At 35.3% G+C, this 26,461-nt stretch overlaps 2 protein-coding genes, 1 non-coding gene and 1 pseudogene across 3 annotated transcripts; 1 reads left to right on the plus strand and 3 right to left on the minus strand.

Moving 5' to 3' along the window:
• Window positions 1-2,309: 2,309 nt before the first annotated feature.
• LOC143569003 (cytochrome P450 86B1 pseudogene) lies at window positions 2,310-4,331 on the minus strand (annotated as a pseudogene).
• Window positions 4,332-5,825: 1,494 nt separating this feature from the next.
• On the plus strand, window positions 5,826-8,843 carry LOC143569012 (protein SIEVE ELEMENT OCCLUSION C-like). The gene is made up of 6 exons (XM_077055023.1): window positions 5,826-6,031; window positions 6,122-6,666; window positions 6,760-6,872; window positions 6,969-7,099; window positions 7,225-7,713; window positions 8,208-8,843. The coding sequence occupies exons 1-6, from the start codon at window positions 5,849-5,851 to the stop codon at window positions 8,841-8,843; spliced, it is 2,097 nt and encodes a 698-aa protein (XP_076911138.1). The 5' UTR covers window positions 5,826-5,848.
• A 1,246-nt stretch (window positions 8,844-10,089) lies between these two features.
• LOC143569013 (uncharacterized) lies at window positions 10,090-10,476 on the minus strand. The gene has a single exon (XM_077055024.1). The coding sequence runs from the start codon at window positions 10,474-10,476 to the stop codon at window positions 10,090-10,092; it is 387 nt and encodes a 128-aa protein (XP_076911139.1).
• Window positions 10,477-10,571: 95 nt separating this feature from the next.
• TRNAT-UGU (transfer RNA threonine (anticodon UGU)) lies at window positions 10,572-10,643 on the minus strand. Its single transcript has one exon. It is a non-coding gene; the product is annotated as a tRNA-Thr (tRNA).
• Between the last annotated feature and the right edge of the window lie 15,818 nt (window positions 10,644-26,461).

The raw sequence follows: 26,461 nt of genomic DNA on the forward strand, positions 1-26,461 counted from the left end.
AAAAGAAGTTGGTCAATAATGGTTCGGCTCATTGCGGTACCAATGCGATACGACTCCGTTTTAAAAAAAAAAACTTATACACTTTATTGTGCATATAAATTAAAACAATGATAACTGTAGTGGTTAATTGCAAAGTAAACAACTTTTGGAAAAGAAAATATTAAGGCATTAATTAAAAGCATTAAAATTTTGAGGGGCTAAAGTGCAAACCAAATGCATTTACTCTATAAACTACTAGTTATTTACCCACGAGATGCGTGGTGAATTCAGACGGTTAAACTAGGACGTTGTAGTGGCGAGCTATCGCAAATTCGGTTGGTATTTGCTATGTTCTTTACGGCACCAAAACTAAACCTACAAATAAATATACCTAACATAAAAAATAAAACAAAGTATACATCCCGATGTTTATTCGGTTGGTAAAGCCCGAACGTTGGTAAAACTCGAGCGTTGAAACTCATGTGTTGTTAGACCCGTGCTTTGATAATACCTAAGCGTTATGGTGGCGAGTCAACACAAATTTGGTCAGTATCAGTTACATTTGTTACGATATCAGAACTAAAACAAAAAATATATAAAAATAGAGGTGGACCTGCGGGGTGGTATCGGTCAGTAAAACTCGACATTGGTAACACTTGAGCGTTAAGGCAGTGACTCCACACTAATTCGGTTAGTCTCTGTTACGTTCGATACTGTACCATAACTAAACATTATAAAACAACAAAAAAAAAACATTGTTAAAACCCTAGCGTTGTTAGTCCCCGACGTTAATACGCAAATTCGGTTACTTTTATAGTTGTTGAGGCCACCAAAGAAATGAACATAAGCTCATATACGGAAAGAAAAAAAAAGGCTAGTGGAACTGAAGAGGAAAGTGACTGCTAAAGCCACTAAAGATATGGAGTGTTTATGTTTAATTACGCTAAGCAAAGAAATGGATTCGAGCTTGCGTTACTTGGTGCCTTAACACAAACAAACTGCCAACTCACCACCGAACACTCATGTTTATTTGTGTCAAAAACAAATCCTAAATAGGAATTCGGCGAATCAGAAAACCAAGTGTGGCGCCAAATTTCACCTTTACTTTATGCTAGATTGAAACTTTATCATGTTCAAAAATAGATAGACCCAATGTCACATTTAGTAAAGATTTATGATACACGTATCGGGTGTACTCAATGCGTCTGAGCCTGTCCTACGGATGCATTAGAAATGATCCCTTGGGACGGATGTAAAGCCAAACAAATAGCTTCTGCTCCAAAAACAGAGGATTTGTCGGTTGTAAGAGATGTGAATCTGCATGCCCGACAGATTTTTGAGTGTTCGAGTTTATTTATGGCATGAAACAACACGACAAATGAAGAAATCCTCTACAATAGATAGGGCCAACCAATGTCTACCTATAATAATATAAAAAATCAACTTACAAAATCCAGACTCGAACTTAAGTAGCCAGTATATAATAGTGACCATACAACATGACCACTAGGGCATTAAAAAGACTTTATTCTTTTAGCCACATATATTCAAATTAAATCAATTTAATGGCTTATCATAATTGTAACACCAACTTTGACATTTACTCTATATAGAATTATAGATAATAGATGTTGCCTATGTTTCTTTCAATTGGAATTCCCAAAGTGCCCATGTATGTTACTGTAGCAATCAGGTTTCTGTTATATATAGTATAATATCAGTAAAATTATAACTCAAAAAATTACCAAAACAGGATAAATGTTGAAGTTGGGCTAGTGGTAACTAGTGCTATAGAAATTGCTAGATGTTAGTCGGACGGTTAGATAGAGATAATCGGAATTTATATGTAAATATTCAAATATACATACATATATACACACACCAAATTTTATATATTATTATTTATTTTTAATATTTTGACCGATTTTGACCGGCGACTAATCGGCGTCTACGCAAGACTTTTACAAGCATGGTGGCAACATAAGATATGCAGGCAACTTGTTGCTTCTTGGAGCTTGAAAATTGTGTTTTTATCAATCTTTTGGTCTAGTTTTCATACGAGATGTAAATTGGTGATCTTATACAATACTTTTACTAACTTTTGGTATGAATGTCTTAGGACACAGACATATTACACATGTCAATTTTGGTATTACCATAATTTGTATAGTGACTAATCAACTTTTAACTCTAGTAACCCTGTTAGATTTTATTCATGACAAAACTGTGATCAATAGTAATTCAAATGTAGTTAATGTGATTTTAAATAATTAAGGAAAAAGTTAGGACCAATTTTCGCTGAAACTATTGGACCGATAAAATTTTGGGCCTTACATTAAAATACATTTCAGGACATGCTATATACTCTAGTAGGGTAACTTGTTTTGTAGAAAAAGTTTATGGTATTTCTATATAGTTAAACTTTGATTTGTAATGTTTAGTGAAGTTATGATTAGAATCAATATAAAATTTTATTATATCTCACATACATGTATACATTGAACCCTAATTAAAAATCCAAGCAAGTTCATAACAGGTACAATAATGAAGAATCAAGCAACTTCATGATGCCAAGTTTAAATCAATATCAATCTAGAAACTTTGGTCTAGGCTCCATGGTGACCAATAGTCCATGCTTCATGTAAAGTGTAGTGTTTATTTTTGGAGAAATCTTTTGACCTTCAACAAGTTTCAATTTATACCTTAATAAAATAGAAGCAACCACCATTTTCATTTGCATATATGCAAACTTTTTGCCCACGCACAACCTTGGACCCGCGTTAAACACGGTGTATTTGAACTGGCTTTCACTTATGAACTCGCCATCTTTGATCCATCTTTCGGGCTTAAACTCACAACAGTCTGGACCCCATAGGCTCTCCATCCTAGCCATGCCATACATGCAGTAGACGACTCTTGCACCCTCTTTAATAACGGTTCCATCCGGGAAAACATCATCTTCTTTTGGCTCTTTGTGGTCAAATGAGACGGGAGGGTACAATCTTAAAGATTCTGATATTGCCGCTTGTAGATACCTCATTTTCTTTAGTTCTTCTTCGGTAAAAACTATGTTTTCTTGATCTTCCGTGTAGGATTTCACTCGTTGTCGTAGGATGTTGTGGATTTCTTGGAGTATTAATGTTTCTACACATGGGTGTTTTGTAATTAACCAAAAAAACCATGATAATCCCACTGAGCTTGTGTCTCTACCTGCTAAGATGAAACTTATACAAAAATCTTGAAGTAATTTGTCAGTAAAAAACACTTGTTGTTTATCTTGTTCCATTATTATAAGCCTTGACAATAGATCACACCTCAAAGTACCATTAATTGTCCCTTCTTTGCTAGATAATAATAATTCAATCTTTCTTTCTCTTACTGTTTTCTCAGAAAACTCATGCACAATTTTCATTGCATCCTCTAGTGTTTTTTCAAACCCTATTCCGAAAAACTTCATGGTCTTCCAAAGGTACCGAGGGATCAAGAACCTCATCAAACTCGCAAATGTCACTTTCTCAAACGCCTTTGCGAATGGTGTTTCGGGTAAATCAACTTCCAAACACCCCGAATCAACACCGAATGCCACTGCACAAGTATTGTCAAAAGTAAACCGAAGCAACACATCTTGCAAGTCAATGACACCACCTTTTTTAGCCTCTAAAACCTTCAACAACTTGTCATGCACCAGTCTTTTCACCGAGTCTATTGAGAATTGCGTGAAGCGAGTCGAATGCATTTCCGAGTTAGCCACACGACGTTGCGTCCTCCATAAATCGTCATCAGCGTTAAAGATCCCATCTCCAAGAAAATCTTGGAATCTCTCTTTATAAGCTACCCCTTTTGGGAAATTTTTGAAATTTGTTTTGAGCATGTATTCTATTTTAACAGGATCACTAGTGACAATCCCAAAAGTACCACCCAACCACACACCTCTATAGTAAAAGGTCCCTCCATATTTGATCAAAGCATTGCTACCCCATTCGTAAAGATTCGTCGTGTGTAATGCAACCGTTGGAAGTATTCCGAAAATCGGCCATATCATAGGACCTTTTATGGTGAAGCTTAGAAGTATGGAGTTAAAGATGAATATGATGAAGAGCCCTATTACTATATCTGAGAACCATATATGAGAATACAACCATAATATGAGGTTGATCATGTTATACAACCATATATAAAAAGCTAGCCCTAGTACATATGGTTAAACATGTCAATCAAATCTTATGAAACTGGTTTATGTATGTGTTTGAGAAGAAATATGATTGGTGGTTACTGATTTTGATTGAATTAATTAATACATATATTCATCAATTGAGTTAACACGGCTTCTTTGGAAAGTTGTGAATCATTTTGTAACAAACACCTTACCATGCATAATGTGTGATTTTGTATGTTGGTTTCTAGTGCAAAACTTGTGCTATTTACGTGTGCAAAGTGGTTTTCCAAACCGTTGAGCTAACACTGTACCGAGTGTTTATTGGCGCACAAAGCAACATTAGGTTATAATAAGTCATTTTGGGCTTAAAGAATACATGTCTATGATTAATTCCACACTTTTGAGAATCCTTGCCATGTGTTAATGGGCTACGTTAAGTTACACAAAGCCACATGATACATATGCGTAATTTTGTTACACTTTCGAGACTTAATTTTTCTTTTTTTTTTTAAAGTCAAAATTATTGTGGATATCCAATAGATTAATTCATGTGGAAACTTTATTAATATTAGTAAAAAACATAGACTTAATGGGTTTTTTTTTCCTCTCATGTGCTAGTGGGTTAGTTTAGGTTACAAATGCACATCAAGTCAGAACAAGTCATGTTGTGTCTTACGATACATATGCATGATTACTTTACACTTTTAGGCCTCAATGAGTCTTGAGATATGTTAGTGGGTTAGTTTAGGTTACACAAGGCCGTATTATGATACTCATCATTATGACTTTACACTTTTATCGCTAATGGGCTTTCACGTGTGTTAATGGTTTAGTCTAAGTTACATAAAGCCAATTATTTTGAGTTTAATGATACACACGTATGATTGATTGACACTATTTGGCCAAAATGGCCCTTGCCATGAGTTAATGGGTTAGTTAGGTTACACAAAAACACATTAGGTCATAACAAGTTATTTCAATGCTAAATACACGTGACATATTGTTGTAGCACATTGCATGCCCAGGTATTACACACACAAAAACACATTAACTATTAGGTCATAACAAGAACCCAAAGGGCCAAAACACTCAGCCTATACACCCAATGTATTTAATGACTTCTTCTAGATGTTAAACCATTTACAAATCACTTATTTCATTTTTTGAGTTATGTATGTTATTCCAAAAAATGTTCTATATTTAAGTTGAATTTTAAATTACAATTATTTATATAACTCAATATATATTTTCGATGATTTCATAACTTGTTATTTTCATTGGTTTTAATAGTTTAAAATTTGAAGTCTAAGATGTATAAATTAATAAATATGAATAATCACACATTTATATTAGTTTTAGTTTTCAAATCTTATTAGATTGTTTACCCTATTTGGTAATAGTTCAAAGGACTTTCACTACAGTTACATGTTTCATACCTTTATTTGCTTTTTGAATGTCTTCCCACATAATTCATGCTTACAAGAAGGTTTAGGAACCTCACCCCTTTTCCTTTTTCTTTATAATGCTCCACATTTTGCTTTTTTAAATGCATACAAGTGCACATGGAGATGTTGTACACATGCAACAACTAGTTGTACTGTATCAACCAACTAAAGTGTTTTTTAACCTCAAGAAAGGCTCAACTCTAGCATAAAACACTTTTTTCATATAGACAGATGTAGGAGTTGAGTTCATATGTGAATTGATTCAACTATGGAGTTAAGTGGAAATGACAGTTTCACCCCTCAATCTTCTTCTACAGAACTATCTATTGAACAAGAAATCATCATTAACAAGACTCTACTCACTCATGAATCCGACGGGCATCGTGTGGATTGCAAGATTTTATTTCAAGCCATGGAAAATGTCATGTTATACGCGTCTAATTCAAACAATGTATCAATCCTTGATTCATTTGATCATCTCGATTAATATTGTTGTCTTGATCTTTATAACAAAAAATATCGTTTTTTTTTGAATTTTCAGACTGTTGATGTGCGTACTCTTGATAGCATCGAAAGCTTTGCAACAAAAGAAACTTTGGAGCATTGCATTTATAAGTTGTCACGAGCGATACTATGGGAGTGCCATAACACCATAGATATGCACGCGAGAACTCTACTTTTACTAGAGATGTTAGGCAAATACAGATGGGATGCAAAGGTGGTTTTGATTCTCACAGCATTTGCAATAAGTTATGGCGAATTTCTGCTCGTTCTTGAGGTTTATTCACCCAATTCGCTAGCAGCATCACTTGCATTACTCAAGAACTTGTGTTGGAAAAATTTTGAAGCTTTAAGACCCCAGTTTAAGGCTATGGATATGCTAATAAAAGAAATGGTGGAATTAGCTAAGTGTGTAGTGAGGTTTGAAGGCCTGCCTCTACAACTTGTACTTGTTGATGATCATGATTGCACACTTATGGCTGCTGCAAAGTCTAAGATTTACTTGGCTACATATTGGATATTTAGAAGCACACTGACCTCTGCTTCTCAGATCACAGACTTGATTGCCATGAAGCAGGAGCAAGTGCCTTTTCTTTTTTTCACTTTTCTTGGTTAATTAACTAATTTCTTTTGATTTTTACGGTTAAAATAAAACTAAAGTTGGAAGCTTTTTTACAGGAATTCGAATATAACCGTGAATGCAGCATGGGGTTTGTCTAGTTTGGCTCTTATGTTGAGCAGATTACTTGGTTGCCTCAGAATGCAGGTTGATGCATATCAAGAACGGATAGGTAGAGCCTCTCAGTTATTATGAGATGCGACCATAACCACCGAACAAAAGTTGAATCTTCTCATTATAGAAAGATTGTTCTGTTTTATTTTTGCAGAGCAGAAACTGTACAAAAAGCTGATGGTTCTTGTTAAGGATCAGACCAAAGCTGATAATCAAGAATTGCTTCAATTATTCTTTTCTTTGAATGATGATTTACCTCTCAAGGATTCTTCTTCTCAAGCAAAGGTAAGTACTTTCTTTACAAGAACCATCTATAGCAAGAAAGAGGCATAACCGGACCTACGTACATACCTTGATAAACAAGGATATGAACTATCATCTTAAATTGTTATTGTTTTCATCTTAAACAGGTTGGTATATCAACATTGAAAGACAAGGTAGTTATGCTTTTGGTTTCAAAGCCAGATCTTCTGCCAATAGAACAAACTCTATTGCTACTACAGCAAACTCATGAGCATCTGCACAACAATCACATAGAACAAGATTATGAAATCGTGTGGGTCCCAATCTCGTCTTCAGAAACATGGACTCTTGAAGAACACATAAGTTTCAATTACTTATCGAACTCATTACCATGGCTGTCAATCAGGCAGCCATGGCTGCTAAACTCAACCGTGGTGAGAATAATTAGAGAAGAATGGAAGTTTGAAGAAAGGCCTTTGTTGGTAGTATTAGATTCGCACGGTTCGGTTTCAAATTATAATGCAATCAATATGGTGTTGATTTGGGGACCAAAAGCTTTTCCCTTTTCGGGTTCAAAAGAGAAACAACTTTGGGAGGAAGAAAATTGGAATGTGAAGCTTATGTTAGATGGGACAGATCACTTCCTAACCAAAATGGTAAGATTCTTAAAATTGGTTATATAGTAAATAATAAAAGGTGGTTCCCATGTCAAATCAGGCTCATATCCACATTTTTTTAGTTTTTAAACTATGTACCAATGATATAATGAAAAAAAAATGTTGGTTTGTTCGAGTTTTAGATGCACTTGTTGTGTAATGCTTCAGGAGACTTATGTATCTATCTCTAAACAATATAACTTGATGCATGTAACTTTCACTATGCCACTTTAAAACAATTTACAGCATTCTAATTGGGATAAAAATGAGTCAGTATTAGGGGCATATGGATTTACTTTTCTATCAGAGTGGGATTTAAACTGGTAACAAAAGTGAAAGTTAGGAGTTTCAGTTGTCGCGTTGTTAGTATGATTTACTATCGGCCAATGAGTTATCGTTTGGATTATTAAAATCCAATGTGCCTATGAATCATCCCCTAAAGGCTGCTGCTTTTTCGGGTTTTGGACATGCTTACTCATTTGTCTTGTTTTCAGGTGGAAGGAGGCCAAAACATTTGCATATGTGGAAGTGGTAACCTAGACTGGATCAGGGAATTTGAATCGCGAATCAAGAAACTAAAAGCTGCAGGCTTGCAGCTTCAAGTGATCTATGTTGGAAGCAGAAACTCAACCGAAAGCATGCAGACAGCATTAGCCGATATCAACAAAGACAGTTCCTTTACTCCCATAAAGTTTCGGTTTTTCTGGCTAAGGTTAGAAAAGATTAAAGATTCAATTCTTCAGGCTGGTCAAAGTCAAACTTCTTTTGCCAACTATGAAACCCTGTTGAACCAAGTCTCAGAATTGCTAGACACCGATGACCAACACACAAATTGGGCTGTTTTCGGAAGTGTGAGTTCTAAAGATTTTGTGATGTTAAAAGGAAACAAAGTCATGGAGTTCTTTGACCGGGTTCCTGACTGGGCCAACAAGGTTGGAACATTGGGATCTGTGGGCGCAATCAAAAGTATTGAAGAAGTTAATGGTGCAGTCACTTGTGATCACACAACCATGGTTCCATATGATGAAGGAATGAGTCAAGGAACTGTGGTTTGTGATAAATGTAAGCGTGTGATGAGTGCATATATCGTTTATAAGTGTGATCCAAGTAGAACGAATGTTGAATGTTAGAAAAGATAAGTTAGTTTTTCTGACAAACACAATAACTAAGTGTAGGTTTTGGATAATAATAATAATAAAACCAATATATAATGCTGGCTTTTCTCTTTGAGCTAAAAATATATGAGCCATGAGCCATGATCCATAAGCCCTATGGTTCAGCTTTTATGCAGTCTTAATATAGTATTATTGAATTGGATAAAGAACTTGACACAAAAAACCAGAATTTGTTTGGTAAACAGAACCTACATAATTGTGCTTTTAGACCATGCGTAGTCAAAACTAGGCACACCCGGGCATTTTACGGCATGTGGCGCCTAGTCAGCTTTTGGGCATTTTGCAAAAAGTTGGTGTAGTGGGAAAAATACCCCAAAACGCCTCTCTGTCCTCTCTCTCTCACAAAACCCTCAAAACTCGTGCCACACTAGCGTTTTCTACAAAACGCCGAGGGGGCGGTGTGCCCCCGGCGTTTTCGGCTGAAAACGCCAAAATGCCTAGCCACTACGGATGGTCTTAGGTAAACCATTACATGGTTTTGAGAGAAGTATTAGTGAGAGCCCCCAAGCCTATGTGGCACTGATGATGACGCTAACTAATTCCAAATTTTTGAAAATTTCAAAACTAAAATCCCTAAATACCGGCTTAAAACTCCCAAACACGTCTTCGTTAACTCTTGCAAATAGCAACTGAAGCCCGATTATGAATCTTTGAATTGCGAATTACAATTGAAGAAGATTTGAAGTCTGATTCTGAATTTCAGAATCTTTGAAGCAGCCAAGTAAGAGAACTAATATTGATTCTTAATTTATTATTATTTGTAAAGTCGACCCATTTTATATAAAAAAAAACAACTTAACTTGATAAGTTGTGTGCATCATAGCGCATCTTGCGCTTGACCACATCATACGAATTGCTCGCAACATGTAATCGCTAAGCATCATATGGTTCGTCTATCCTAATCCATCACAACAGTGCATCAGCACATTATGTTTTGCGCGTGTTAGTTAAACCACTACACACAGTCTTATGAGTTCGTCTATCCTAATCCATTAAACAGAGCTCAACATATCCCAACAAATGATCACTCTAAAAACAAAGCTAAAAACCATAATCTATCATTTCACTAAACATTATGATATAAAATAGCATAAACATTTCACTAACAAATAAGCAGCAACAATCAAAGAATCCACAACTGATCAATCATTCAAATGCATAAAAATTAAATTCTTTATTGCATAAAAGAAACACCTTTAAATTAAGAGCAGTGACGAAGACGCTTCTTTAGTTTCTTCAACTTATGCTTATTCATCTTCTTCTTTCTTTTCTTCTTCACACTATCCGCCCAGATCATACCCGACCCATCAACATCCGGATCCTCCTGGGGCCAAGAATCCGGTAACCCGGATGACGAAATCGGATTCAAGAAATACCCAAATGAAAAACTTGGGTAAATATGGACCCGACTGAAACGGGTCGGTTTGTCATCAGAAGATGATTCGGGTAAAGGGGTTATGAAATTGGGTTGTGGGTGATGAACAAGATGAGGAATTGCAGACTGTGGTGGAGATTGGTGGCTGATTAATGCTCGAATTGTGGTTCCATTGATGGGTTTGCGGAGAATCTTGTGAAAAAGTTGAGACATTTTTTGATTAATTTTGTGGGTGTCTGTGACAAACAAAGGTTAAAAAGAGAGTGATTTGAAGGGAAAAAAATATAAAAAAAATTATATTATTATTATGCCCCCATGCAGGATCGAACTACAGACCTCCAGTTTACAAGACTGGCGCTCTACCACTGAGCTATAGGGGCAATTGTGATAATAATAATGATAACTAGAAAATGTATTGTTTTGTATGAAAAAGGTGAAATTAAGATGAATAGTTGTTTGATTTTAATCGTTTATCTTGAGTTTTTTGAGTTTTATGAACTCAAGTTCGACGGCCTCCGTCGGTGTTAGACTCATGCACACTTTCCTCAATACGAGAGGGATTAGGACGGGATTTAACGGGTTAGAAGGATTAACAGATTGTGAATTTCGAGATTGCCTAGAATGAGATCTATTCATAGATTCTTCCCTCACGACATCTTTTATCATCTTTTGGATTTTGTTCATGTATTTCTCGGGAATATCTTCCTCTCTCTCATTTTCGGGGTCTTTCCCCTTGGCTTTTATTTCTCTCTCTCTACGAGCATTCTCGTTATTATTGCTTTATTCAGACATTTTTCTCTTTTCAATTAGTCTGAAAACTTTAACAACGTTTCTTTCAAACACATATTTTATTTATTACATTATATATATATATCCAAAGGATATATATATTTTACAATACATATATATATATATATATATATATATATATATATATCGTTCCCATGATATATATATAGCTAGTCCTATCATTACATAAGAATGTTTCAAACGTTCTTTTATTCGTACACACATCATACAACACTAGTTTTATACATAAAAAGTCTTCACATCACACTCCACATCTTCAGTCCTTCAAGAACTTCTTCACAACCTTCGTTAGTTTGTTGCATTTACGAAGGAGTGATTTTCCAATTTTCTTCTTTTCCTTCTCTTTCTCATCTACCTTCTTCCTCCAGTCGTCGGTCTCATACAATGCACGATCCAGATGTTCTTCGTACGATTGCGGGACTATGTTGGGATATCCGTACTGCGGAGGTGGGTCGCGATAACCCAGTGTTACCATCTCGTAATGGTTTCTTGGCTCTGGATATGGAACATAGTCCATGTCTGATGAAAGATAAAGGTAGGTCTTGGCAGCTTGGTTTTGTTCGCGGATCTCGTCGGCTTGTTCTTGAATCGAAGGAATTTCTCCTTGAAACGGTGGGAAGCTTGACGAAGTTTGGATCCTTAGTTTCTCCAAGTACTAGACATACAGGTCCACGGAACCATAGCTTGCATTATTGGAAGTGAGTGATCCATTCATCGGGCTTGATATTTCGTTCGGGTTCTCTGGATGCTCTTCTTCCATCTCTTCCTCGGACTCTTCCACCGGGTCCTCATCATCTTCCTCTTCCTTGGGATCGGAATTCTCCTCTTCTGTTGGTTCTTCCTCCTCCATGGGTTCCTCTTCCTCTTCAGGTTCGTCTTCCTCCATAGGTTGTGGAGTTTCTATGTTCATGGAGGGAATCTTGAAACTTTCGAAAGGCATCATGATCCTCATCTTGGGCTTTCGGGATGGCCCTTCTCCATTTTTGGGTTTTGAACTGATTTCATTAAAGGTAGAACTTCCGGTAAACCATCGGCATGGGTCAGAATGACACTGCATCCAGTCAGAGGACGGGCTTCGTGGTTCTTCCTTTATGGGTCGGTTCGAAAGGAAGGCGTAGGATGGATGTGGATTTGGCGGTACATAACCAGTTGGGAAATGTTGTGGTACCTCCGTGGGCTGATAAGTTGGAACCTCCGTTGGGTGGTATATTGGTACTTCTGACGGTTGATACATTGGCATAGTCGGTGGATGATAACTTGAATGTCTCGGTGCCTCAACACTTGGCTTCGGTGGACTATCGGGGATGTTGATCGGGTAGTGCCTACTTCCGGGATAGTATAGGGGTTTGGACAAGTCTCGTTCCACGTCTTGATCAAAGAACGCTTCGTAATATCCATCACTCATGTTATCTTCAGGGTAGGGATCGGCTATACCAGCTTCCTTGGCCTTGCGTATGTAGTTCTCAATGTGAGCTTTAAACGACATCTAATATTTATAGGTGGTTTAGAATGTAGAGAGGGATAGAATGGTTACCAGCCTATCTTATCTTTAAAACAAATAATCAAATAATTTTCCTATACTTGGATCGAAGCTTGGGTATTGTTTTATGATACCCAATTCGCTAAGATCGATGGCTCTGATACCAAGCCTGTCACACCCCCTTCCAGGGCCTAGGAGTGCGACCCATAACTTGGTATCGTGTTTGTAAATAAATTAGAGTTGCGATAGTTTGCAGAAGTCTTATAAAACTATAAGGATCAAAAGTGTAACATTTAAATATATTCAAAAGACGGGATTGTAAATACCCGTTTTAAGTTAACAAAAGGTTATTTGTTTATGTTTACAAAACCACCACATTAAAACATTAAGTTCACAAAAAGAATCCGAGCCATCGGATATTAGTACTTCGTCATGCCAAGCTCTAGCTTTGTTCACCTGCAAAATGTAAGAAAATACGTCAGCAACGAATGCTAGTGAACACGCTGACGCAAAAATAACTCTTTTACTTTATTAACCCTCGAGACTACGCCTGCCTCGGCCCAGCGTGGCTTAGGAATAACAAAGTCAAATAACACATTATAAATATGAGCCTCTACGCTAGGTCACCTCAGCAAACACCGCAGCGTTCGACTTAGTTAAGTACTCGTAAATATACACATAAGGTCGTACTCTATGCAGGAGAGCGTCCTACGACCAAGGGTGGTGCGATCATGCCCATACATCGCATAGTACCACCTATGTAAGGATCCAAACATACGTATACCACAGCCTGAGGGCTAGGTTTATACCCTTTATTTATAACGGTTTTAGGAACACATAGTTCCTTGTAAACAATTTCAAAAAACATGTTTGACTCATTTTAAATAAATAAAAGTTTGGGGGCGTATTCACATTGTCTCTTTAGGATCGGCTTCACTCACCGTCCAAGGGTCTTTCCCTTTCTTTATCTCGCACCTATAGTACGAGTATAAATATTTGTTAGTCGGATACACGATCCGGCTTAAGACCTTTAGTCTTATATCTCAATCCTCGATTGAACCTTTAGTTCAATTCTTAGTTTACTTAAAAACCTTTAGATTAAAAGTAATTTTATAAACCTTTAGTTTATATTTAAAAACCCGACGTGTATTCTTCTCCAATAAACGTAATCTTTTTCTTTTATTATTTAAGAATACTCTTTATTCATTAAATAATATTTCATAACAAAGAATATTTACATATATACTTACACACATATATACGTATTCAACAATATTCATAATCACACTTTTATTTGTTTCTTTGTTATGTTTTCTTTTCTTTTCTTTTCTTTTATCGAGGTATTAAGTATAACCTCGACTTAAGGCTTAAGCCTTTAATATAATATTGAATTATATTGAATTCATTATTACGCCTAACCTTAAGTGGCGTATAGAAACTTCTAGGGACTCGGGCAGCACTCCAACGCCGCTTTACTTTTCTCGATCAACTTTGATATGCCAACTTCAACACACGTCGGCACGTTTTTCGGGACTCATTGTCATAACAACGCCTTCTTGATGATTGAGGGTGGAGGGTGGCACAAACTTCGAGGAAACGGTGTATACAAACAAGAGATCGGGGCACGCTTATCGAGGCAAATCGTTTATATGATTGTCGGGACTTAGAGAGATGTTAGAGAGAGGTAAGAGAGCTGTGTTTTGTGTGCAGAATGCAATGCCCATGGTCGCTATTTATAGACTTGAAATTGGTTCCTATCGCGATACGCGATAAGTTCCTCAGCAGACCTATCGCGTATCGCGATATAGGTCTGCTGACTCACAGCGTAGACCTGCCATGTGTTGACACGTGGCAGGCACCGCTACACGTGGCAGCAGTGTTGCCACGTTGTGTCAGGTACCCCATCGCGATATGCGATGGGGCTCTCCTCTGACTCATCGCGTAGCGCAATGGGTCAGGAAATCAGAGTTTTCAAATTAAACCCTCAACTTTGGAATTTGGCAATTTTAGTCCCTAGACTTTGGAAAGTTGATACTTTGAACTCGAAATTTTCACGTTGTTACAATTCAATTATCAAATAAATCAAAATACAAACAAGTACATAATTTATACAACAAAACAAATTTTTTACTTCTTGATTAAAATATTCTTCTAACTAAAGTCTTCACTAAGTCTTCACCAACCTGCATATGCGTATAAAATAGAATTTGGTCAACAACACATGTTGAGTGAGCAACACACCAGTTTAAGTGTACATATAGTATAGTATAAAAATAAGTATTTGTAACAAGTCATATGAGAATAACAAATTAACCAAATGAGAAAGTATAACTGAGATGTTGAGAAGCACAAAGGCTATAACGACTGGCGTATGATCATACTATACTGAGATTATATTGGACCTCTCCGAATGCGAAAGCGTACAAAGCAAATAAGCACATAAACAAGAAAGGTATAAGTTGTTAACACATAAGACAAAGTTGCAGTTTTGTGTATAAGTATATATGAGAAATATATTTACGCATGTCCCCAAAACGTGGAAAAAGAAGTAAAATAGGGGAATGTGGTACTCACCTCGATAGACGAACAAAGATGATTCGAGATATTAAGAATGCGGGAAATCACACGAGAACGTTAGAGCCTAATGAGGAACAAAGAGAAAATGGATACGCTAAGTAAAGGGTAAGTTCGATTACAACAACTCGATAATCATTAATAAGTAAATATTATAATACTATACATAAAGATTTCTTATATAAAATAATTAGTTAAATTTAATAAAACATATCTTGGAAAATATCACTTTTAATTGAATAAATATAAGTATCTATAGTTTACTTAATTTATATATATAAAATATTAGAGTTTAAGTTAATATATATATATTAATCAAACCCTTTTTATAAATCAAAACCTTTAATAATTTTTAATATTTCAATATATAGATATATAAAAATGCATGCACATATATGTAGTTTTTAGCCAATGTTCGGGAAAACGATTAGTTATGGTGACGTTTTTAGATAAAATATTGACTATTACATTTACAACACTTAATAATATACTTTAAATAGTTAAAAGAGTAAATGAGATGATTAAGTGGCAAAAACAAAAATAAATTTAAAAACACGGCCGGAGAGGATTCGAACCAGCGCCCTCCAGCCTCGCAACCAAAACACACCCTCAAACCAACTGATCTGACTTGCACTTTGATACGAACACGCAAACAGAAAAACTTGTAAACAGTGCAGAAGAAAAGGCCCAGACAAACTAACTCTAGACCGATCAATCGTTCAACCCAGATTATAAACGATTAATTAAGCATGGGGTTAATGATCTAGGCTCAAAAACGATTCAAGTAGTGTGATTAATTACCTGTAACGATGATTATAGGAGGGTTAATTGAACATGAACAGAGCTGGCGATGGAGGACGATGAACAACCAGTCAAACAGTACATAAAACTCAATTGAGTTAGGGGTTAAGGACGGCTAGGGTCTGGTGAACGCGACTGCAAAGTTAATTGCGTTTATATAATAATTTACATGTATAACGGCTTAGGGTTTAGGTCCGATAAGTATGCCACAAGAAACGAATCCGTTTGATCTTAATAACTTAATTATAATGTCGGTAGAGTCGGTTTAGGTAAGTATAACACGAGTATGGATTAAATTTCTATAAATGTTTCGAGAATTAAGGATCAAGAAAACCCAACTGAATCGGGTTTGGGATTAGGGTTTGGATTTGGGAATTGGATATGGGTTATCCAGATTATGAAAATGGGTTATGACAAGGTTACAAAATGGACCCTGGAGTTTGAAGGTGGGTACAATATAAGCTAATGGTTTAAGTTTGGGTTAAATTTGAATATAAATCAAAGTAGTTATATTTATATTAATTAAATATGATAAGCAAATATTAATAAAATAATATACACTTGTATAACGTGATAAAATTTCCCGAACATTGAAAACGGGTCGGGTTAAGACTACTAAATATAAATTTAGAAAATCCTAATTGTTACATTCCTCATCATCCATTTTGATTCCATCGGAAATCCAATTTTGAAAAGGTGTAATGGAACAATGCCATTTGAAATTACAGATTGAAATGAAAAAACAATGTCACTTGAAATAGCAGATAGAAATGAAAAAAACAAGAACATCGCAACATAGTTTAAGATGTGATTTTAACTGAAAATTGCAGATATGTGTCTTGGAGGAACTGCTACAGATCGACGCCTTTGGAGATGGTGGATGGGAGATCAGGCATGATAGATGGTAGGAATTGGGGATTGAATTAGTTTTTGATGGGTTTTTATTAAAACTACATAGTTTTGATAAGTTTTGCGTCTAGCATTACACGGCTAACAGCATCGTATTCACTTTCGCCATAACATATTTACACAACATGTTAAATGGTCTATGCATGTCATAAACATGTTTAGCCAGTTGAATCGTTTAGACAAATTATTATCTAAACCCATTTATCCCAAGCACTAACCCATTCAATTTCATATTTGGTCATGCCGTGCTAACAGTCATGAGATTGTCCTTGAGATTTTCTAGAAACATGCTATTGATAGGCTAAACATGGTCAACTTTGCTAAGTAGGATGTTGTAGAATTCCAACGACCTACTTGATTGATTCCTCATTTCTACATAATTACATTTACTTGATGTTACTAGTAATCGTGATGGGACTTACAAAATGGAAGTTGGACAATGAAAAAGAATTTTTCGGTCATTTGAGATTAGCATCCATGTATATGGATTCGATTGGTAGTCAAAATATCGATAGGGGTTTGAAAAGTTAGGTGAACGTTTAATCAAAAAGTACTTTGTTTGTAGTTACATTGTAGAAGCTGTAAATGTAAAAGTAGTACTAGTAATTCAAAATCTAAGATTTCGCTAAGCATTATAATGTAATTACTTACGAGAGTATGCTGGAAGAATAATCATGACAAGGATCTATGGTATTTTGTAACATGTTAAACTTAACCAATTAGAGAGCACTCGTTATGTCCAGACACTTTAAGTGTTGGAAGGTATATGATTTTGCTTACAAATTTGAGGTTGGGTTAGATTGACACAAGTTGAAATTTACTTGCAAGTAACTTCTAAAGTTCAATAATAAACGTTCTTGATAAGTTGAGGGTTCTCCGGTTTGTTGGTGTCTTGCAGTTTTGGTTCACGTTGATAAACTTAAAGTATTTCTGGTAATGGGTTCTTTTAGTTAAAAGAAAGACGATGGGGTCTCGTGCATAACAAAATCATTGATCACCACTATCCATTGAACGAGAAAACACAACGTTCTCAACATTATCAAGAACCAAAGACCAGTGTGGTATGGTAAAATGATCCCACTGGACACTAGACAAAGGTTATTTGCTTTTATTTTGAGGAATTTCATATTTTATTTACGGTTTACTTAGTAGTATGTTCTTTTATACGTTTTCAATTGATACTTTATAAAAGATCATGGTTCGACAAAAAGGGTCAGCTACAAAGCATTATGCACCTACACTATGTATAAAACGACAGGGCATCAAAAAGAGGGTTGGTTTAGTAGAATTTGTACGGCACAAAGTCAAACCCCTCGATTTGTAAGTTAATGCATTGAAAATGGTTTTTCTGAAATAATAATAATAATAACTAGGTAGAGCCTGCCGCATTGCGGCGTTGCAGCAATGTGAATTTGGTCAGTATCAACTCGGTTTATTACGGCACCGGCTCTCGAACAAAAAAACAAATCCGTAAACGCCCAAAAGAAGATCGACAATATGCGTATAACTTATGATCGAAACAACACGAATTCATTCGGTATACATACCAGTACTAAAAATAAATTACAAAACGTCATAATGGTAACACGTATAGCTACGACAACATGAATAAATCCAAAAAAAGATTTGTAAACGGTAAAAACAGTATTGAAATTTGTGCAACTTATTATTAAAGCGACGCAAATTCAATTAGTATCGATTAGGTTCGTTACATTAATTAAAGTAAAACCCAAAAAATAAATTCGTCAGTGTACGTTGGCCCAGATACAAAGACTAACATAGTTAAAAAAAACATCGTTAAAACACAATACATAACATGATTTCGGTCAATATCGGTTAGTTTTGTTACGGTATTAGACGTAGAACACAAAAATAAATTCTTTTGTCAAATCAAATGCTAACATTGATGTATATTAAAACGTTATTATGAAAAAATTCAGATGAGGATTTGCCTTTGGTGATGATAATTAACAGCAACAAGAAAATCCGAAAATCAGACAGAGTGGGGTTTCGAGTCTGCACCGGGGGTAGGACACCATCTTTAAAACATCACACAAACCATTGGAGCAGCCCATCATATTATTAAACGATCCAAATAGTTAATTCAAAAACTCATAAACGCGCGCTGCTTAAAAATCTATGGCACCGACCAGCCAATTTTTATCTTATACTAGGTTTGGACCCGTCGCAGCGGTTTGACATAAATTCGGTCAGTATCGGTTAAGTTCGTCACAACACCAACACTAAATCAAAAAAATATACGTGAACACCCAAAATAGTGTCAAATAGTGTTAGCACACGTATAACTTAGATTAAAGCGGCACATATACGATCGACATCGGTTACGCTCATACCGGTACCGACGCTAAATTAGAAAAATAAATTAGTAAACGTATAGCTTATGATACAAAAAAAATAATATATGTAAAACGACGTTTATTCGGTTCGCAAAATACGAGCCTTGTGGCGGAAAATTCGGTCGATATCGATAGGTTCGCCACGACATTAGAACTAAACCCAAAAAATAATTTCGAAGAATTAATAAATTTAAAACAAAAAAAATCTGACAAAACACTACATTGCAGCGGCGAGTTGACACGCATTCGGTCGGCATCGGTTAGGTTCGTTATTGTACCAGAAGAAACATAAAAAATAATTTTGTTATTGGCTAGATTACTTACGATACGATACTAAAACTAAATCTAAACTTAATTTTCTCATATTGTTATTGGCCTTCAATATGGTCGACCGCACAACCCTTCTCCGGGAGGTTCATCATCATTGCCCGTCTATCTATATATGGGTCCAGTTCCTTTATGGCCAGCCGGCTAGGTTGTACGTTGGTGATGACTGTATAGGGGCTACTACTGGGGTTCAGCAGGGAGACCCCCTTGGGCCCCTCCTTTTTGCCTTAGCATTACACCCTCTTGTTCTCCAGGTACAAAATGACTGTAACCTCCCATATTATGCTTGGTACTTGGATGATGTGACTATTATTGGTGGTGCCAACGAAGTCACTAAAGCCCTAGACATTATCAGCCCGGAAGGGCCATCATTGGGGCTGCAACTTAATATTAAGAAAACCGAGGTTTTTTGGCCAGCGTGTAAGGGGGTGAAAGTCAAAGATGGGCTTTTCCCTAGTGGGATTGGTAGACCAGAGAGAGGGGTAAAGCTCCTTGGAGGGGCTGTTAGTCGAGATCCCTAGTTTATTAAGGAGTTGGCGAGGCGGAGAGCATCTCGTGCGGTTGATCTTATGAAACTCTTACCTTGACTTAGGAATCCCCAGATCGCACTCCTCCTGCTTAGGTCTTGCATGGGGGTTTCTAAGTTGCTTTTTGGGTTACGAACATGCCACCCCCATATGATGGATGATGCGGTATCCTGTTTTGATAAGGGGCTTCGAGAAGCCATCGAAGACATAGTTGTATGTGGAGGCCCGTTCTTTGGTGATCTTCAGTGGCGACTTGCATCTTTACCGATGCGCTTAGGGGGTTTAGGCCTTCTTTCGGCTCATAATGTTGGGTTTACGCTTTTGTAGCGTCGAGGGCTTAGTCTTGGAAGCTACAGAATCACATCTTAAGGAATAACGGAGTTGTCGACCTGGACTCAGACTACGTGCAGGCCCTGGAACGCCTTAATGGCGCTCTCCCAGACTTTGACTTTGGCGGTTTCTCTAATAAGGACACCGCCCCACCAAAGCCTCAAAAAACTTTGGCGAATGCCCTTTTTGGCAAAATCGCTCAGAGCCTGGGAGAAGTTTTTGGATTGTCCCCCCGACAGAAGGCGGTTATTGAATGCTTACAAGGTCCTCATGCCCAAGATTTTCTGACCGTTATCCCGATTGATGGCTTGGGCCAAAGCATGTATGCGGTCGAGTATAGGGCCATTCTTAAGTACTGTTTGATGGCCCAATATACCCAGAAGACGAAACATGTCCGATTTGCCTTAAGGCTTGCCTGGATAAATTCGGAGAGCATGCGGTTCATTACAAGGAGATGCATGGGTTCAAATACCGACATGATTGGGTGCGGGACGTTCTTTGGGACATATTAAGGCGAGCTAGGATATTAGCTAAAAAGGAAGCCCCCGTAAACTTCCTTACAGCCCCCACGGAAGGGAGATCCACTCTAGGACCGACAGATTTGCTCGTCTTTGGTTGGGCCGGGGGAAAACACGCTTGTGTTGACCTCACAGGGGTATCTTCCTTAGCTGGTTTGAGGGATAATGAGTTTGTAGCTGGGCAAGCAATGAAAAGGGCTGAAATGAAGAAGGTGGAGAAACATGCTAAAGCCTGCGAAGAGAACCAACATGTTTTTGTCCCTCTGGCTTTTGATACCTTTGGCTCCTTGGCACCGGAAGCTATCCGTTTCCTAACGAGGGTCCAACGGGTTGTGCATAGCAATGTGTCGACTCCAAAGGGTCAGGGGTATGTCTTTAGCAGATTAGGGTTTGCAATTTAGAAAGGGGTGGCGGGCCAGCTTGTTGCCCGCCTACCTGCTATGTTGATGTAATATCTATATTTCTATATAATGAAAGAATTATTATACGTAAAAAAAAAAAAACTTTCCAGAACAGAACCTCAAATCAAAGACACCTCACCATACTTAAAACAATTAATAGAGATGCAAGACAACCCATCAAAATTAAGACAACCCACCAGAATTAAAACTATTAATAGAGATTCTAAACAACTCATCAAAATTATAATCGTTAATAGAGATGCATAGATTCGAACCCGGGCAGATTGAACACATAGATTCGGTCGGTATCAATTACGTTAGTTGCAGTACCATAATCAAATCAAAAAATAAATTCGTTAAATTATCATATAAAATAAATTGAAATATCTAAAATAGCGTTTATTCAATCAGTAAAACCCAGGCGTTGGTAAACCCTGAGTGTTGTCAATAAAACCCGTGTGTTGGTTTGGGCGTTGGTGGTCGGTTAAACAAAATACAAAAGCTTAACATATTTAAAACGACGTTTATTTGGTCGGTTTACTCGAGTGTTGTGGCGACATTCGAACACGAATTCAAAGGGAGAGAGACGCGAAAATGTGGAATGTAAACAAAAATACACACAATCAGTTAGCGGTCTCTTAAGCATAACGAAAAAAATTAAAAAAAATTGGGAAAAAAAGGAATGTAAAAAGAAAATCTTGCTAGGGGAGGGATTTAAACCAGAGTAGTAACACCAATCACCAAGATTTAACCAACTCAAGATTAGCCAACATGCTACGTATGTATAACATACTTACTTGCCAAATTTATTTCTTAAATAGCAATATCCTTAAAAGTAGTTGTGGGCTTGTGGCACCGACCTTTGTTATTTATCTATAATAATAATAATAATAATAATAATATGAAAGCAATACATATTTTCCACATGTCATTCAACTAACCTCTCCACATCAATTGTTCACATGTCATTCATCTAGCCTCTCCACATCAATGCCACATCATTGCCAAGTCATATATTTCCTTTCTTATCTTGTATATTATTAAATCAAAAATGATGTTAACGATGGGAATCGAACCCTGGCACAATCCCGAGATGGAAGCTTAACAAATGCAACAATGGCCAACCAATCAAAGTCTACTGTTGTTGAATTATTTGAAATACAAATCCTATATATTGAAAGAATCATTGTAAATGGAAGGTTTTTGTAATTATGACAATGGTTGTTTCTCAATACATGATCAATAATCATTTGATATTTGAACGGTTAACCGGCATTAGTTATTATATATATATATATATTATGACGTCATCCGGGTTAATGTCCGGTCCAACCTCTCGGGTCGGGTTCCGGTCTGAAAACATTGATTTAAACTTTAAGATTTTCCACCATAATCATTTTAATCTCTCTCTCTCTCTCTCTCTCTCTGCTTACTAACTCCACCATCCACCATCTTCTATATTCGGTAATGTAGATCGGAATTAATCGTTTTCCGGTAAAGTTATATATTATACTCTAATGGCCAACAATGTTATATGATTTTCCAGCAAGGTTATATCTTTTTCTGGTAAGGTTTTCCGATATGGTTTTATATTTATTTTAATTATTATATGATTTTGTAATAATCTCTTTAGGTTGTATATCAAAATCCAAGATTGAATAAATATTTTGAAGTTAATACGGTTTTCCGGTAAAGTTTCCGATAAGATTTTTGTTTTCCGTTTTTGTTTGTGTTTATATCAATTATTATATGATTTTCTTATAATCTCTTTAGGTTCTATATCAAAATCGAAGATACAATGGATATTTTCCCTATTTCGTTTTTCTGGTAACGCGATTCAAATATTCTGGTTATCAATTAGAATATCAATTTTACATTTGTTTACATAATTCAAATCTTCCATAATTGATAATTTGTTTATTATGTGATATTAATATTAATATTTAATTTTCTCATTTCAGGTTCTGTTCCCAACTTGATATAGCTAATTTCGTGGGTTGAAGATTTGTTGATAAGATATCTTATTTTTTGTTTAATATTGATGTATATTTTTGTTCTTATTCATGTATTTATGTATTATTCGCAATTCATGTAATTTATTTGATTTTTATATAATCAATCATATATTGTTGTTGGTTAAAGTCCATTTAATATATTTTAATCAGAACCGATGTATTAAAGAAAAATTTATTTGTATCTTATATTTATCTATTTATTAATGATAATCTATATAATTTATAATAATTATTATAAGTTTAGTAATTTTGTTATTATTAATCTATTACATTTTCTAATTAGTTGTTATATCTTATTTTGACTGAAATAATAACTTTTACACCTTACCATTTTTATATTTAAATGTCTTTAACTTAAACATTATTCTGTTATTATATTGTAAGATACATTATATTTTCTATATATAACCAATTACGTTATATATGGAAAAAACCCAATAAATAAGTTATAAAGTTTGCATGATTTTAATTACAATACTAGGGTATAGCCCGTGTTACACACGAGTGGAAAAACATGTCAACAAACATAATAAATTTAAACAACAAATTCATGCATAACTAAGTTATTTAATAAGTGTTACCTTAAATTTAATCTTCAGATTCCAAAGAGTTTAGAAGATCATCAAAATTTGACTCATAGTTCTTACACTCTAACAACCATTTTACCTTCTCGCTAACTTCATTTTCCAAATCCAAATGTGCCCTTTCTTTTCTAACATTAGCAAGATTCAAGTGATTCAAATCTCTTAAAAGAAACATATATTCTAATATTGATTTAGGATAGTGCCCGTGTTACACGCGGTGGATCATATATAAAACATAATATATATGTAACATCATATAAATTTAATCAAATGCAAATATTGTACTTATAAATAAATGATATATTTCAATATTGTTCCAAATGATAGTATTTGAAATAACAATATATTTCAAACCCGAGGTAATATTTAAAACGAAAGTACGAAATAATTCGTACTAGTTGTAGAGATTATAATATTGGATTTAAAATTGAAATAGATTGGAAGATAATTTTGAATTTCGATTTGTTAATATTAAAGTCTATAACTTTTTTTTGTAAAGTTCATATAAAGGTTGAAAATTATAGTCAAATCATTATTCATTATCATTATTATAAAATAAAGTCTAAATCATATACCAAAGATGCATACAATTACCGAAAAGTTAATTTGAATTTGTAATTTATATATATACAATATTGTATATTGTATACAATTACCAAATATATTTTATATATATATATACAATATTGTATATTGTATATATTGTATACAATATACAACAAATTAACCTATTAAAATTCGGTTTTTAAATATATGGTCAAAGTCCAACTGTATAAGTGGTCAAGAATTCGAATTTCAAAATGATTTAAATAAATATTTTTTATTATTCACATTTTGATATACAACCTAAAAATATCTCCATTGTATCTCCCACAACCTTCGTCTCCTTTATCCTAAGAATATAAACTTTGAAATGAACAATCAACTTTGTATTGTGAATCTTTTGGACCTGCTTGACTGCAAACGGAAGAACAATGTAATTGTAAAAATATTAGGAACACAATTTCAAAAAAAAAAAATTAAACATATATAACCAAATTTAAAACGGTGAATATAAAAAGAAAATTATATTTTAGGTGTGGAATCCCATAATCAATTAAATCTATTATAAATAATAACAATAAGAAAATAATATGTGATTAATTTAATTTTTAAAAAACAAAGTGAAATGTATATTAATAATTCGTTGAAGAAATTACATGCTTCAGCTTAAACATCGGTGTGGAATCCCAAATCATACATTTTTGTTTCATTGTATATGTTTTAAATTATCATTTTTCTTTATTTGTCTTTGTATATTGGATTCTTTTAAGTAAAACAACAATGTGATACCTTATATAAATAATATTATATTATCTGACGTTTACAATTCATTAAAATATATATAACACACGCATATATATATATTCATGATATAATGCTAAATATTTCTGTTTCTCGTGTATGTTTTGTAGGTTCCGGGAGATCCGGAACGCGTCAGGAAGGCTCAGAACAGAGAACCGGTCAGACCGGCCTTCTTGGTGGAGCACGCCGCGCCGCGCGACCGGGGAGGCCAATGGCCGTCGCGCGGCGCCTAGGGGATGCTAGGTGAATTATTAATTCGTTTTTGCTTCATGTTGGGCCTTGTTTTGAGTATTTAAACACAATTAACTTAAATCTAAACATAACTTGAAGCCACCATCCGAATTGGAGAGTTCTTGGAGTTATCTTTCGCGTTTCTTGGTGATTTTGAAGGCAAGGAGACAGCCGGTGAAGACTTATACGTTCGCGTTTGGAGATTACGGGTTTTATCGCCTTTAATCTCTCGTTTATTAGATTTTCACCATGTTTTCAGTATTATTTGTTTTGTTTGATTTAGACTCTATGATGCTAGGCAAAATTCCATAAACTACCTAGGTTGTGATGAACCTTAGTTCGGTTTGATTTTGTTTGGATTTCGTTTCGTTATGGATTTTATGTTCTAAGTAAACTGTTATGTTTGATTTAATGAATGCGTATGATTGCTTGGTTTTGTTTACTTGAATTTATTGTTTCACATTGCCCTTGGTGATTGTTTCATAGGATAGGGTTTGTTAGGTCATTTACTGTGTGTTCTTGACTAGTTTGTGATTAATATCGATTAAAATCATAGAAACAATAAAATCAATTAAACAAATAAAAGTGAGCTGCTAGCCTAGAAAGCTGTAAGGTGATAGGCTATTAATAGATCTTTGCTTTTCGGGATTACTAGATTTAGTTCTTCGTAAGGAGTCCGTCTAGGTTTGATTGTCAGCTTAGTCTATTAAGTTAATTGAGTCTGCTTTACTATCTTTGAATTCCGCGCTGTAAGGTAGGTTTTCGTCATAAAGAAACTTAGACATAAGCTATTAAATAACCGTAAGGAAGTTTAATTAATAAACTGGCGAGTCTTAAAATTTGTTAGAAATCCATAGGCGTCTTCTTGAAGTTCAAGGGTCCTGTTTGGGTTTTCTATCAATGGTCTATTTTATGATCGCAGTTCCATAACTTGAGTTTTCCATTTAATTAATAACTGTAACTTTGGGGATTCTAGCCTAGGTAGTTATC

Source organism: Bidens hawaiensis, unplaced genomic scaffold (assembly GCF_021521415.1).
Source record: "Bidens hawaiensis isolate Kalapana, Puna unplaced genomic scaffold, B.hawaiensis_p1.1 tig00024292_1, whole genome shotgun sequence".
NCBI classification, from domain to species: Eukaryota; Viridiplantae; Streptophyta; class Magnoliopsida; order Asterales; family Asteraceae; genus Bidens; species Bidens hawaiensis.